Source organism: Solanum dulcamara, chromosome 6, assembly GCF_947179165.1.
Source record: "Solanum dulcamara chromosome 6, daSolDulc1.2, whole genome shotgun sequence".
Taxonomy (NCBI): Eukaryota; Viridiplantae; Streptophyta; class Magnoliopsida; order Solanales; family Solanaceae; genus Solanum; species Solanum dulcamara.
The window spans coordinates 72,843,208-72,857,298 of NC_077242.1; the positions used below are offsets into that span (position 1 = coordinate 72,843,208).

At 36.4% G+C, this 14,091-nt stretch overlaps 1 protein-coding gene across 1 annotated transcript; it reads left to right on the forward strand.

Moving 5' to 3' along the window:
- The first annotated feature begins 1,138 nt into the window (after positions 1 to 1,138).
- LOC129891431 (synaptotagmin-5-like) lies at positions 1,139 to 14,078 on the forward strand. The gene is made up of 13 exons (XM_055966796.1): positions 1,139 to 1,457; positions 2,540 to 2,644; positions 2,739 to 2,789; positions 2,897 to 3,017; positions 5,116 to 5,237; positions 6,102 to 6,203; positions 6,758 to 6,832; positions 7,565 to 7,644; positions 8,706 to 8,856; positions 8,939 to 9,169; positions 10,400 to 10,687; positions 10,807 to 10,920; positions 13,770 to 14,078. Exons 1-13 carry the CDS (start codon positions 1,353 to 1,355, stop codon positions 13,914 to 13,916), a joined length of 1,692 nt encoding a protein of 563 aa, XP_055822771.1. The 5' UTR covers positions 1,139 to 1,352; the 3' UTR covers positions 13,917 to 14,078.
- Positions 14,079 to 14,091: the final 13 nt, after the last annotated feature.

Sequence of the window (14,091 nt, forward strand, 5' to 3'; positions counted from 1 at the left end):
AACGCACACAAAATTAATTTCATATTATTTTTTTTTGCAAGTAGAAGGAAAGAGAATCGAGTGAAATGAAGTGGAGTGAGGGGAGGGAGGATCTACTTGAAATTGGCTATCAGTGAATCTCAGATATGACATAGATAGAGGAAAGAAAATCTCATACATGCCGAAGGTATATCTGAGATCTTTCTTCCAAGCAACTATGATATAGAGAGACATATGCGGGTGTCGTTCTTTTTATGTTACTTATTATTATTTTTATTTTATGATCATTATGTAAAGTTATATTATTTTTTTGTCGCATTAAATTATTTGAGAAATTATATATTTATTTTATGAATATTTTCTTATTAGTTAAATTGAAAATCAAACCATTAAAGACTTATAATCGATAAATTAAAAATCGATAAGAAATATCTTATTAACTTAATTATTGATTTAATATATTTAAAAATTAAAAATTAATAAATCAAATCAATAATATATAAAATCGAATCGAAGCGGTGCAATATTCACATTAGTTACCAAATATATATATATATATCTTTTTTTATATAAAATGATTGGGATGATCTAAGCCCTACACGTGTCCAGCTGGCTGTCGGCAAAGTGGCGCTTCACGTTTAAGAAAAGTGGCGCTGTCTGTCCAAATCTCAATAACACCACCAAACAAACATTTAAAAAGTAGTATGAATAAAATAAGGAAAAGAGATTTAAAATGTCATTACGTGAAATGATTGAAAATATCTTTCGTTTGTACTTTAATTCATTTATCCTCTTATTATTAGTGAAATGACCTAAAAATGCCTTTAAGTATAACACAAGCAATGCAAAAAATACTTAACCAACGATTTGTTTATTAATTTAGCATATTTAAAATTAAGATGCTTAATTAATAATAGATAAAATTAAATCGAACCGACTGATGATTCCGCTTCATGTAATAGCACGCTCCGAAGCAAGCGGACTTTGCCGGTAATAGCCTCCGTAGACGCTATATTATTCAAACTCCCAGCATCAATAATTATCTTTGCACCGACCAATTCCGACATAGATTTTGAATATAGACACCTCTGCCCTCAACTATAAAAGTTATGACAATTCTTAGTTAAATAATATTAACATAAAAATTTTATGTTTAGCTATAAAATTTTATAGTGTTAAACCTCTAATCTTCATGACCCACCACCTTTTACATGCCTTCAAAGTGTTTAAATTTTGTGAAACCCAACAAAAACAAGTTCTAGTAGTCTCTTTTTCAGTACTGGTTTGCCTTGTTGAATAGTTTAACTTTCACTGAATCTTGAAAAAAAAGAAAGGAACTTTGGAAGAAGAAGAAGAAGAAGAGGAGCTAAACGATGTCGTTTGTTTTGGGTGTTGTGATTGGGGTTTTAGTTGGAGTTAGTTTGATAGTTGGCTTTGTTAAATCAGAAAATTATCGATCCAAATGCCGTTCTGAACTGGTTAGTTCAAATTTGGGTTCTTTTACTTGTGTTTTAGTTGAATTCTTACTCATTAAGAAAAGGGTCTCTTAGTTTTTTTTGTGTGTGTTTTCTTTTTTTGGTTGCATTTTTTAGTATGATTTGTGAGGTTGCTTATAGTATTTTGCTATGGCTTCTCCATTTTTTTAATTTCTTTTTATGCAGCTGACGTATATTTAGCAAGTAGGTGTAACGTCTACCTACATTTTACGCCCGGCAGAGCGCACTTTGTGTGATTGCACTTGATATGTTATTGTTGTTGCAATTTTTTTTATGTATGATTTGTGAGGTTTCTTATAGTATTTTGCGATGACTTCATCATTTTTGTTATTTTTTTCTGTATAATGTGTTTGGACTGGGGATAAGGTCTGTCTGCGTACACGTTATCCTTCCCATTCCCAGACCCCCACTTTTTGTGTGGGATTATATTGGATGTTGTTGTTGCTGCATGTTTATGTATGATTTGTGAGGTTGTCTATATGTTTTGCAATGACTTCTTCATTTCTGTTATTTCTTTTTCTAGACTGTTTTGGACTGTTTTTTCTATGAGCTGAGGGTCTATCGGAGTCTCCCTATCTGCAAACACTTTACTCTCCCCAGACTACGCTTTGTGGGATTATACCGGATATGTTGTTGTTATTATTGTTGTTATATTTTTATGTATGATTTGTGAGGTTCATTTTTTGTTATTTCTTTATCTATGCTGTTTTGTACTGTTCTTCCTATGAGCTGAGGGTCTATCGGAAATAGCCTCTCTACCTGAGTTCAGGTAGGGTAAGGTTCGCATACACTTTAGCCTCTGCAAACTCCATTTTGTGGGATTACACTGGATATGTTGTTGTTGCACCATTTTCCGTTATTTCTTTCTCTATACTATTTTTAGACTTTTTTTTTCATGAGCTGAGGGTCTGTCTGGGACAATGTCTCTACCTTCAAGGTAGGGGTAAGGTCTGCGTACACTATACCTTCCCCAGACTCCACAAAAGACTTGACTTTGTGGGATTACATTAGATATGTTGTTGTTGTTGCATTTTTATGTATGTTGTTGAATTTGAACTGTGAAGGCTACTACAATTGCTGCATTTGCTAGAATGACTCTGGAAGATTCCAGAAAGATTTTTACACCAGAGCAGCATCCTTCTTGGGTTGTTTTTTCTAGTCAACAAAAGGTGAATTTTTATTTGAACTTACTTTTAAATGTTAATTTTCTTCATACTTATGATTAGTGATTTTTTATGTTTGTTCCATGTTTAACACTTACAGTTGAATTGGCTTAATTCTCATCTTGAAAAGATCTGGCCTTTTGTGGATGAGGTTAGTCTAAATGTATATGCATTTTTGGTCATGTTAATTTTTAGTTTCCATTGATTTTTTCATACTCCCTCTGTTTCAACTTTTGAGTTTCTCATCTTGTAATTCAGGCAGCATCAGAACTGGTAAGGTCAAGTGTGGAGCCAATTTTGGAACAATATAGGCCTATGATTTTGGCATCATTGAAATTTTCCAAGTTTACTCTTGGTACTGTTCCTCCTCAATTCACAGGTTAGATGATGATGGCAGGTATTTACGTTCTTCAGCAGTTTCATTTTCTATTTCTGTGTCTTTGTTATAAGGAAAGGAAATAAATAGTATGCAAAACTTGAAGTGGCTGTTTCTTTCCAAAGAAAGAAAGATAAAACAATGAAGAAGTTGTTAGCTTTCGCTCATATTCATTCCAATTCATGCTTTAACACACTCTGGGGTAGTATAAATACTGAGCCCCAAAAGTTGTGTAATGAGAAAAGGACTGTATTGATGACTTGTAGTCTTCTAGCATATGATACATGCCTAGCAAAAACTAAGCATATCTTTGTTGTGATCTTCTCTAATAATTGGTGGCTTTCCAATTTACTCCGTTTCTTTGGAGACGATGGTAGTCCCAGGTATCTTATATAGGAAAAGATCCCAGATAGAAGCTAGTCATCTCCAGTAGGCTATTCATTGTATCATCATCAGCACCAGTTATAAAAATATGGGATTTCTCCAAATTAACCATTAAATCAGTAGTCCTAGTGAAGTGCTGGATAGCCTCCATAACTCTGTTGACAGAAGCTTGATTCCCTTCGATTATTCTAACATTTTGCGTATGGACTACCTAAGAAATTACATGGACCAGTTTTATCCTAACCAAAAGTCATACTCATTTGTGTTTTAAAGGTGCAAGCATGAGGCGAGATGTTTTACCTGACACAGGGCGAGGCGTAAAATTAATAAGATAAGCATATAAATCACAAAAAACTAAAATTACATATAAATTGGAGAAATTTCAAGTTTATAAAATTAGTGGAAAATGTATATATGTACATAGATGTGCTAACATATACTCAAACATTGCAACGAATCTTTTTCAAACTTGGACAAGTGAAAGACGAAAAGATTCACTACACTTGTAGTGTGGTAGTAATGGAACATGCTTAGTGTTGTAAAAAATGTTATTTCCTAATAATTCAGAAAATGAATCACAGATACTCATCATCACACAAATAAAGCATATTTTTTTGAAATAAAGTATCTACAACAGTATCTAAACTTAAGTGATACCAAAAGGAATTTCAAAACATTGCACTAACTTGAAAAGAACAAAAAGAAAGCAAAAAAGAAATATTGACAAAAATAAAGCATGATGAATGAACCCACTACGAGAAGCATGGGAGCAGAGCAAGTGTTGGAAGACAAAGCTCTTACTTTGCAGTTGACAATTTGGAAAATAAAGAGCCAAAGAGTATTTGGTTGCTGAGTAAACGGCTAAGAGAATGGATTATAGAATCGGAGTTAACTATTAAAAAGCCCTCGGTCTTTTAAGTTGTTTTTGGTTGAGAGTTTACAATGAATTGGCCTTTGTGTATTTAAGTATTAAAAAAGGACTTATTTAGCAATTTCATTCCAGTTAATGAGAGTTCCCTTGGCTTATGCTCCAAATGAAGGTCTGAAAATGTGGGACTTATGCCTAAGCGAACGGCTGGAAGAGTTGGGACTTATGCCCCATGATAGCTGCGGGCCAGTCCTCCTTGATGCGTTTTAGCCCCTTCACCCAGAAAATGCCTTTGACAACACTGATGCTCATTATCCCTAACTTCTCCGTCGGAGTAGTCATAACGATTCTCCAATATTATTGTCTCTGTGAAAAGTCAAACTGTAAATGATCGAGATATGTTAAAGAATGGATCTTGGGTCTAACTCAATCCTAAAAGTTAGCTCATAGGGTGAGGATTGTCCAAATTCATATGAGCAGACCAATTATCGTTCCCACATCTGATGTGGGACTGTTAACACTACCCCGCATGCCAGACCTCGTTAAGTGGAGCATGGACAAAGAATTGTGATGTGTCTGGCTCTGATACCATGTTAAAGAATGGATCTTGGGCCTAAACTCAACTCCAAAAGCTAGCTCATGGGGTGAGGATTGTCCAACGCCATATAAGAAAACCAATTACTCATCCCATATTAGACAAAATGATGAAGAAGACAATTGAACCTGATGAAGCTATTTGAACAATAATTTAATGTGTCATCTCATTTAAGCCGTAATAAAAATATTGTGCTCGAGGAGAAACACATTTTATTTGACACATTCTTGTTGCTCATACTGATTATCTTTCAGGAATTTCTATTCTTGAAGGTGAAAGTGAAGGTATTACCATGGAATTAGAGATGAATTGGGATGGAAACCCAAGCATTATACTCGATATCATGACATACGTTGGTGTAGCATTACCAGTGCAGGTAATGTAGTTGGTACTTGTTGATTTACGATGAATAGCTTCTGCTCCTCAGAGTTGTGACATTTTTGTTTCATTGCTACACTTGATATGATCTACATTCGTGCTGACATGCTAATTGCCTCTGAGATATCAATTTGTTTCCATTGTAATTTTTGTTTCATTGCTAAACCTGATATGATCTTAAATTCGAGCTGCATGCTAATTGCCTCTGAGATATCAATTTGTTTCCATTGTAATGACTCAAATTTATAATGACTGAGCTATTTGTTAATATCTTTAAGCTTGCATTTTTTTTGGAGAATGGTAACATAGCTTGCATTTATTAGTGTCAGGACCCAAACTTGGACCATGACTGATACACATTTCCACTGTGAAAATCTGCTGATCCAGGACTCACAACAAGAGAAACCTAATGAAACCTTCACAGAATTCTCAGAGCATATTTTTAAGCAAAATAAATATCTAGTAACAGAGTACTTAGCAACGAGAAGGATCAAATATAAGTACTTCTTAACTATCAACTGGACATTCTATTATGCTAGAGTTCTCTGGTAGAGTTTTTTTTTTCCTCTTTTCATTTCCACCCTGCAAAATCTGCTTGTTCAAGGACTCTGTAGAAAGATGGCTGGCCCTTGGTTTTACTTCTCAACTTCCATTTTAATATGTTTATTTTACCACCTATCTTTTTTTTTTTTTTGATAAGTTTATTTTGTCACCTATCTTTTTTCTTTTATACGTTTATTGTCACCTATCATGTGACTTTCTATTTGTTTCCAATGTAGTACATTATTGTTTATAGCTTTTCTCAGGAATTTGATTTTCAGGGAGTTTGAGATCGTGTTGTGATTATTATCTCCTCTTTTAGGTGAAAAACATTGGATTTACTGGGATTTTCAGGCTGATCTTCAGGCCGCTTGTTGATGAGTTTCCCTGCTTTGGAGCTGTTTGTTATTCTCTAAGGAAAAAGGTGCTATCTTACTTCTCTTTCATTCTAAGGCTATTGAGCACGCTGAATAATTTGTTACAATTTAAGTGTGTGTGATCACGTGTACATACACGTGCAAAATCAACTTATGAATGTTACTTGCACAATACAGAAGGAGACACTTCTATGCGTAATGCTTGGGTCTAGAGTTAAATAATGGATTTGGATGATTTTCTAACACCGACTTGGTCAATTTTGCTCATGGATTTGCCGATTGATTCGCGGATTTAGATGCTGATGTTTCAGAATTGTTTTTTTCTTTTCAAAAGGAGAATTAAGTCCAAATCTAAATCTTGACAGACATGCATGACACCCAAAATGTCCAAAATTAATAATCCTGTAATTAGTTTTGGTCGAGGTGTAGCGCTGTAGGCTCCACATAAGATGCAAGCTCGCGTGGACAGCCACACATACACACCTAACACCACACCTAACTTAAGATGCAAGCTCGCGTGGACAGCCACACATACACACCTAACACCACACCTAACTTATGTAAGGAAAAGAATGACAATAAATTCTTTTCTGGTCTGCAGAAGAAGCTGGACTTTATGCTTAAAGTGGTTGGTGGTGACATGACAGCAATACCTGGCATTTCTGATGCAATTGAGGTTTGGGCAAAATTTTACCATCTAATTTTGTTACTCATATAGTCATATCTTCTCATTCTTCAATTACTTCTGCAGCGTGATTATATATCATAACTCATAGATGTTCTAGAAGTGGATAATGCTGCCATGGTCTTAGACTTATCTTGTGTTTTGTTTCCTTTCAAGAAAAGGGTGGAAGAAACTGAATGAACACTAAATATCTATGTGATTAGTACAAAGATAATTTATATGTTTAATTTCATATTACGTTGTGTTTATTAAATCAGTAAAGACGTAGTAATGTTTCCCCTTTTTTAAACAAGCGCAAAAAGCATCCTGTGTTAGCAGGTCTGGGGAAGGGTCGCACCCCAAGGGGTGTGATGTAGACAGCCTACCCTAATGCAAACATTAGTGGTTGTTTCCATGACTCGACCCATGACTTATACATGGAGACAACTGTACCTTTGCTCCAAGGCTCTCCTTCATAAGTGTAGCTATGGTGTACTATTGATAATTGAATATCTCATGAGAGTAGAGATGGAATTTTTTCAAGTAAAAATAGATTTTTTTTAAAATCGTAGATGTATTTCAGAACACTGTTTTCATTCGTAAGAACATGAGGACGAGCCATTTGTTTGTTTGAATTGTTATCTCATAGTTTGTGATTTTTGCTCTCATGGTTTGGGAAAGTTATGGAAGTATTTCTTATGGTTTCATACTGTTCAGGTGTACTAAATGAATTTCCCTATACAGGGTACCATCCGCGATGCCATTGAAGACTCTATCACATGGCCAGTCCGAAAAATTATTCCCATTTTGCCTGGGGATTATAGGTAATCCTTCTATAAGGGAGATTTCAAACCTTGTCATTTTCACTAATCCAGATTATTTGGGCTGTCCAATTTTGGTTCCAATTGAACACATTCACTTTCTCATGTAACCAAGATGACTTTCTTCCATTTTCCATCGAGTCCCTGACTTAGAAAAATTAATATGTTTAACTTCATAATGACCTCATGTCTTCGTGGAAGGTGTAAAAATTAAATTTTTAGATGTTTATCTTAATATTGACCCTAAAAGACAAGTTAAACGTTTTAATCTGTTAATGCAAACTTGGGCTTCGACTACTTTTTCAGTCTTATGAAAGTCAACCTGTTATGGATCTGTTAGAAATATACAGCGACAGGTCAGTTTCTATTGGATCCTGTGTATGTCGAGGCTACACTGTGATCTTACCTTTTACCGAACTTTTATGTTATTTGGATCCTTCCCTGCAGCATCTGTGTCAATTCAACACGATTAGGGAGTGTTTGGTTTGTCATATATATATATAACATGAAGTACTAGAACACTTTGCTAGATAACTTATGAATAAAAATAGTAATTATTTACAAAGAATTACTAGCTTTAATTTAATACAACAACATACCCAGTATAGTCTCACAAGTGAGGTGGGGAGGGTGGAGTGTATGCATACTTACCCCTACCTTGGCGGGTAGAGAGGTTGTTTCCGATAGACCGTTGGCTCAGTGAAAGTAAAAACACTACATTTATGAAGACATAAGCAGTAACAACAAGAAAACTTTAATTTAATAACTTCACTTAATTGTGACGCAATATATACTTATTGAGCCATATCCTAGCACCCATAACCGTACTTTGATCTGTACTTCCAAATCCTAAAATGTATGTCATGAAGAGTCCGACCTTCAAGATCTACACCTGTATCAGATGCCCACATTCGTGTCCTAGTAACATAGCCGAGCTTAATAGAATTTTGTTAATTCTGTGAATACAGAAAAAAATATGTATTTGTTGACTTTCTTCTCTACTTATCTAACCTTGGTGGGCTGAGGCACCATTTTCTATTTGACAATTATTTTATTGTTATTAGTGACCTTGAACTAAAGCCTACTGGAGTATTGGAGGTGAAACTTGTTCAAGCAAAAGAGTTAACAAACAAAGACCTCATTGGTAAATCTGATCCTTTTGCTGAGTTATATGTCCGCCCTTTACGAGATAGAATGAAGAAGAGCAAAACAATTGTAAGTATTTCATCTGCTATATAGAAGAATTTGGGTAATACACATATCGAGTTAACATTTAAATGACAATTGTTCTTTTCAGAACAATGAATTGAATCCAATCTGGAATGAGCATTTCGAGTTTGTAGTTGAAGATCCATTGACACAACACTTGGTGGTAAAGATCTATGATGATGAAGGGCTTCAGGCATCTGAACTAATTGGATGCGCACATGTCCGTTTGAATGAGCTTGAGCCTGGTAAAGTGAAGGATGTCTGGTTGAAGTTGGTGAAAGATTTGGAGATCCAGAGAGACCAAAAAAATAGGGGCCAGGTGACACTTGCATCCCCTTTTGTTTTCTGTGATCCTTCTCTGTATTCGAACTTGCCGCTATCAATTTATTGTTCATACAACTTCAATGTTGATGGAACATATATATATATACAAGTGGAGTACTAATCAATAATGTTTGAGAACAAGTGTTTTTTCAACAAAAGATCTATTCGTAATTTCTTGTTCTTCGATTTCTATTACTATCTGATTTTCTTTACTTCGATTATAGTATTATTTGTTGTAGATACTGTTCCTTTTCTTCAGAATGTTTGTCATGCTATCTTTAGTACTTTGTCATGGTTTCTTCACTTATGTTATTTCTTTTCGTGGACTGCTTTGTTGTGTTTTTTCTTTAGCCAAGGGTCTATCAGAAACAACCTCTCCACCTTCAAGGTAGGGGTAAGGTCTGCATACACACTACCCTCCACATACACACTACCCTCCACAGACCCCACTTGTAGGATTACATTGGGTATGTTGTTGTAATCAATTCATCATTTAAGTGGTTTGTTTCAACAATAATCAGATCAAACTGCCTATGATTGTTGTAGATTGAGTGCCATACTTAGTCTAGGTGAATTTTATTGAGTTTTATCCTACAGGCGTTACCCAAAAAAAACTGCAGATAACAGTTCTTGCTGATTCAAAGTAATCCACATATACTACTAAACAAGACAATTAAGTTAACTAGCGGTGCAACCTACAATCATATGATAGATATCGCAATCAGTCCAATAAACTTTCGTGTACGAGATCTACGTCAGTGACTTTCTTCCTCTTAAGAAACATTGATTTCTCACTTCCAAATGTAAACAAATTCATGCAATACTCTAGTTTTAGCATAACAAAGCATTCTGAACAGTAACTACAACAAAATAATACAATAATCGATGTACTATCTTGTTGTAGTTACTGTTCAAAAAGCATAACAAAGCATTTTGAACCGTAACTATAGCAAAATAGTACTTCAATTATCGTATTATTTTGTTGTAGTTACTGTTCTGAATGTTCTGTTTGCTTTCACTTTCGTTTATTCTTTTTTGGACTGCTTTTCCTTGAGTCAAAGGTCTATCGGAAATGGCCTCTCTACTCTGAGGTAGGGGTGGGATCTGCATACACTCTATCCACCCAACCCCCGACCCCATTTTATGAGACTACACGGGTATGTTGTTGTTGTTGTACTCTATTTTTTGCTCTCTGTCTGAACTATTGCCTTCATCTTTGCTTTAGGTGCACTTGGAGCTATTGTATTGTCCTTATGGCATGAAGAATGGGTTTAGTAACCCTTTTGTCGATAATTTATCATTGACTTCACTGGAGAAGGTTTTTAAAAGTGGAGCAGAAGGAAAAGAACAAAATGGAGGTGAAATCAATAGGCGGAAGGACGTAATAGTACGAGGGGTACTTTCTGTAACCGTGATATCAGCTGATGACCTGGCCCCAACTGATCTAATGGGGAAAGCTGATCCGTATGTTGTAGTTAGTATGAAGAAGACTGAAACTAAGAACAAAACCAGGGTATCATTTCTGATTATTTAACTATCAAACAAAAATTATCCTTTTCTAAAGTAGTTCGCCTTAAAATTCTTAATCAATAACTAGGAATAATGCTGATTATAGATTCTTTTCATTTTTAGGTTGTACCGGAAAGCTTAAATCCAGCATGGAATCAGACTTTTGACTTTGTCGTTGAGGATGCATTGCATGATATGCTAATTCTAGAAGTGTGGGACCATGACACCTTCGGAAAGGTAAGACTACTTCCCTTTAATCAATTCCAAATACTTATCCTTTTGCTATTGGTCTTGGTACAAAATTAACTTTGATAAACCAGGACTTAATATATCTATCAGATACCAATGTTTCCTGATGTGAGATTTTCTTTTAGCTGAGATGCCTTATTTTGAGTTGTCTGATGATTTCAGACATACTAATAGCGTTTTGGAAAATGAAAGTTCTGATAAATCTTAGAGTACCAACAACATGAGCAATTGATTTTATAAGAGTTAGCCCTTGGTATTACAAATGTGTTCATCTAGTTACGGTGTTCCTGAAACAAATTCAACATACTATTACTGTGTTTAAAGAATAAGATCATTAAGGAGAAAAAAAGAATTATCTAGACTTTATTAAGACTAAAAAAAAATCATGTCTCCTCTATTCCTCCAAGCATCATTTGCCTGCTCGGCCTACCAGCAAAACAATGTGGTCATTTTCAATTGTTTTCTTGCTATACAAACACTAGATTAGTACAAATGAACTGCCAAGGACAATGGTGGCATTCAGACCAGCTTGTGCTGGCCTCAACTATCACACTGTTATTGCTATCCCCCAACTTGTGTGCACCTCAATTATCACACTGGTACTGCTATCCCCCCAACTTGTGCGCACTTCAACTATCACACTGGGTACCTGCTATCCCCCCACCCTTACATGTACCGAGTAACTTAGTCCACCAAGGCTTATATGATCAGCTATTCTATTGGGTGCCTACTATCTCCCTACCCATACAGATCATGAGTAACTTAGTCCACCAAGGCTTATGGTCAATTGAAGGTGCTGTGCCACTTGAACTCAAATCTGTCTAACCTTCAATCCAAGGCTTAGGCAGATTTGAAGAAATCACCTAGTGTATTTTTCCTTTGTTGGGGTTTGAACCAATGACCTCATGGTTCTGCTCCCACTTTACCGAGTAGAACCACTAAGGCTATATCCTTGGTTAGGCCTTTGTTACTTTGTTATTGTTTTTTTTCAAAAGAACCTCTTTTGATATATTTATGCTATTCAATGTGTGGACATGTATGATGGAGCTAAGACCAGGGTAAGGACGGTAGGAGGGGACTCGGAGCACTTTCCTGTTACGATGGGGTTGCACCAGGGATCAACTCTTAGCCCATTTCTATTCGCCCTGGTGATGGATCAATTGACAAGACAAATACAAGGTGAGGTGCCTTGGTGTATGTTGTTCGCGGATGACATAGTCCTGATTGACGAGACTCACAACGGAGTTAACAATAAGCTGGAGGGCTGGAGACAGACGTTGGAGTCTAAAGGATTTAAATTGAGTAGAACCAAGACAGAATACTTGGAGTGCAGTTTCAGTGGCCTGCCGCGTGAGGCTGACGGGGAAGTGAGGCTTGGTACCCAGGCCATTCAAAAGAAAAGAAGCTTCAAGTACCTTGGGTCTATTATACAGGAAGATGGGGATATAGACGATGATGTTTCACACCGTATCGGTGCAGGGTGGATGAAATGGAGGCTCGCCTCCGGAGTGCTGTGTGACAAGAAAGTGCCACCAAAACTCAAAGGTAAGTTCTACAAAGTGGTGGTTAGACCGACTCTATTGTATGGGGTGGAGTGTTGGCCAATCAAGAAACTTCATGTTCAGAAGATGAAAGTCGCAGAAATGCAAATGTTGCGGTGGATGTGTGGGCACACTAGGATGGATAGAATTAGGAATGAAGATATCCGAGACAAGGTGGGAGTGGCATCGGTGGAGGACAAGATGCGGGAAGCGAGACTGAGATGGTTGGGCATGTGAAGAGGAGAGACACAGATGCTCCAGTGCGGAGGCGCGAGAGGTTGGCTATGGACGGTTTCAGGAGGGGCAAAGAGAGGCCGAAGAAGTATTGGGAAGAGGTGATTAGACATGATATGGCACAGTTGCAGCTCACCGAGGACATGACCTTAGATAGGAGGCTATGGAGGACTCATACTAAGATAGTGGGCTAGGTGGCCTATCTGTTCTTCATAGTAGTCGTAGTCGCACTCATTTGTTTATTAACATATGATTTTGCATGGGATTACTACTTATATTAGTTGGCCCAGTTTACTTTGGGTATCCTATTTTATCTATAGTAGTTAATGCTCCTTTATCCCCGATCTTTCCTACCCTGACTCTATCGCTCTCATTATTCATATTTTTATATTGTTTGCTATATGCCTGGCTCTACTGACCTATGTCTTGTTTTCCTTGTTTCTCCTCCCTTGTTCTTCTCTCTTAAGCCGAGGGTCTTTCGGAAACAGCCGCCCTACCTTTTAAGGTGGGGGTTAGGTCTACGTACACTCTACCCTCTCCAGACCCCACATGGTGGGACTATACTGGGTTTGTTGTTGTTGTTGTAATGTGTGGAGATAGTTACTATTCCTAAGTCACACTAGGCCTGACCAACTCAGATTCACCTTGGATAGCGCTCACCACCAAAAGGTTCTCCATTCCTAAAAATTTATTGGTACTTCTCTATTAGCATGTGAAACGTTAGGGTTATTTGTTATATAGTAAATTGAATTGTCAAAAAGAGATCCATCTAAGTATTTAGAACAAATCCTATGTATTAAGATATAAGATGGGTGTTCTTGAGGAATTTCTCCCTTTTTTTTGTTGTGAAGTACCACTGCTACATCAATCTTAAACAACTATATACCAGTGTAATCCCATAAGTGGGGTTTGGGGAGGGTAGTGTGTACATAGACCTCACCCCTACTTTGGAAGATAGAGAGCTTGTTTCTGGTAGACCCTCGGCTCGAGGAAATACATCAATCTTTGAGTCTATTAGTTTCTGTATTCATTTCCAATACTAACATCATCTTTTGTTGGCAGGATTACATGGGAAGGTGCATATTGACATTGACAAGAGTACTAATGGAAGGTGAATATAAAGAAACCTTTGAACTTGATGGAGCTAAATCAGGGAAACTGAACTTGCATCTCAAATGGGCACCACAGCCCATATACAGAGATTCCTAATGATAATATCATGGGATATGTTTTTGTTCTTGTAAAAGGTTTGTACAGACACAAGTTACTTCGATTCTGTGCGTCGATGTCGATCATAAGCTATGAAAATTTGTGGTATTATAGTACATTTTTGTAGATAATTGTTTGGTTAATGCAGAATTGGTTTACATATATAGATTATAGA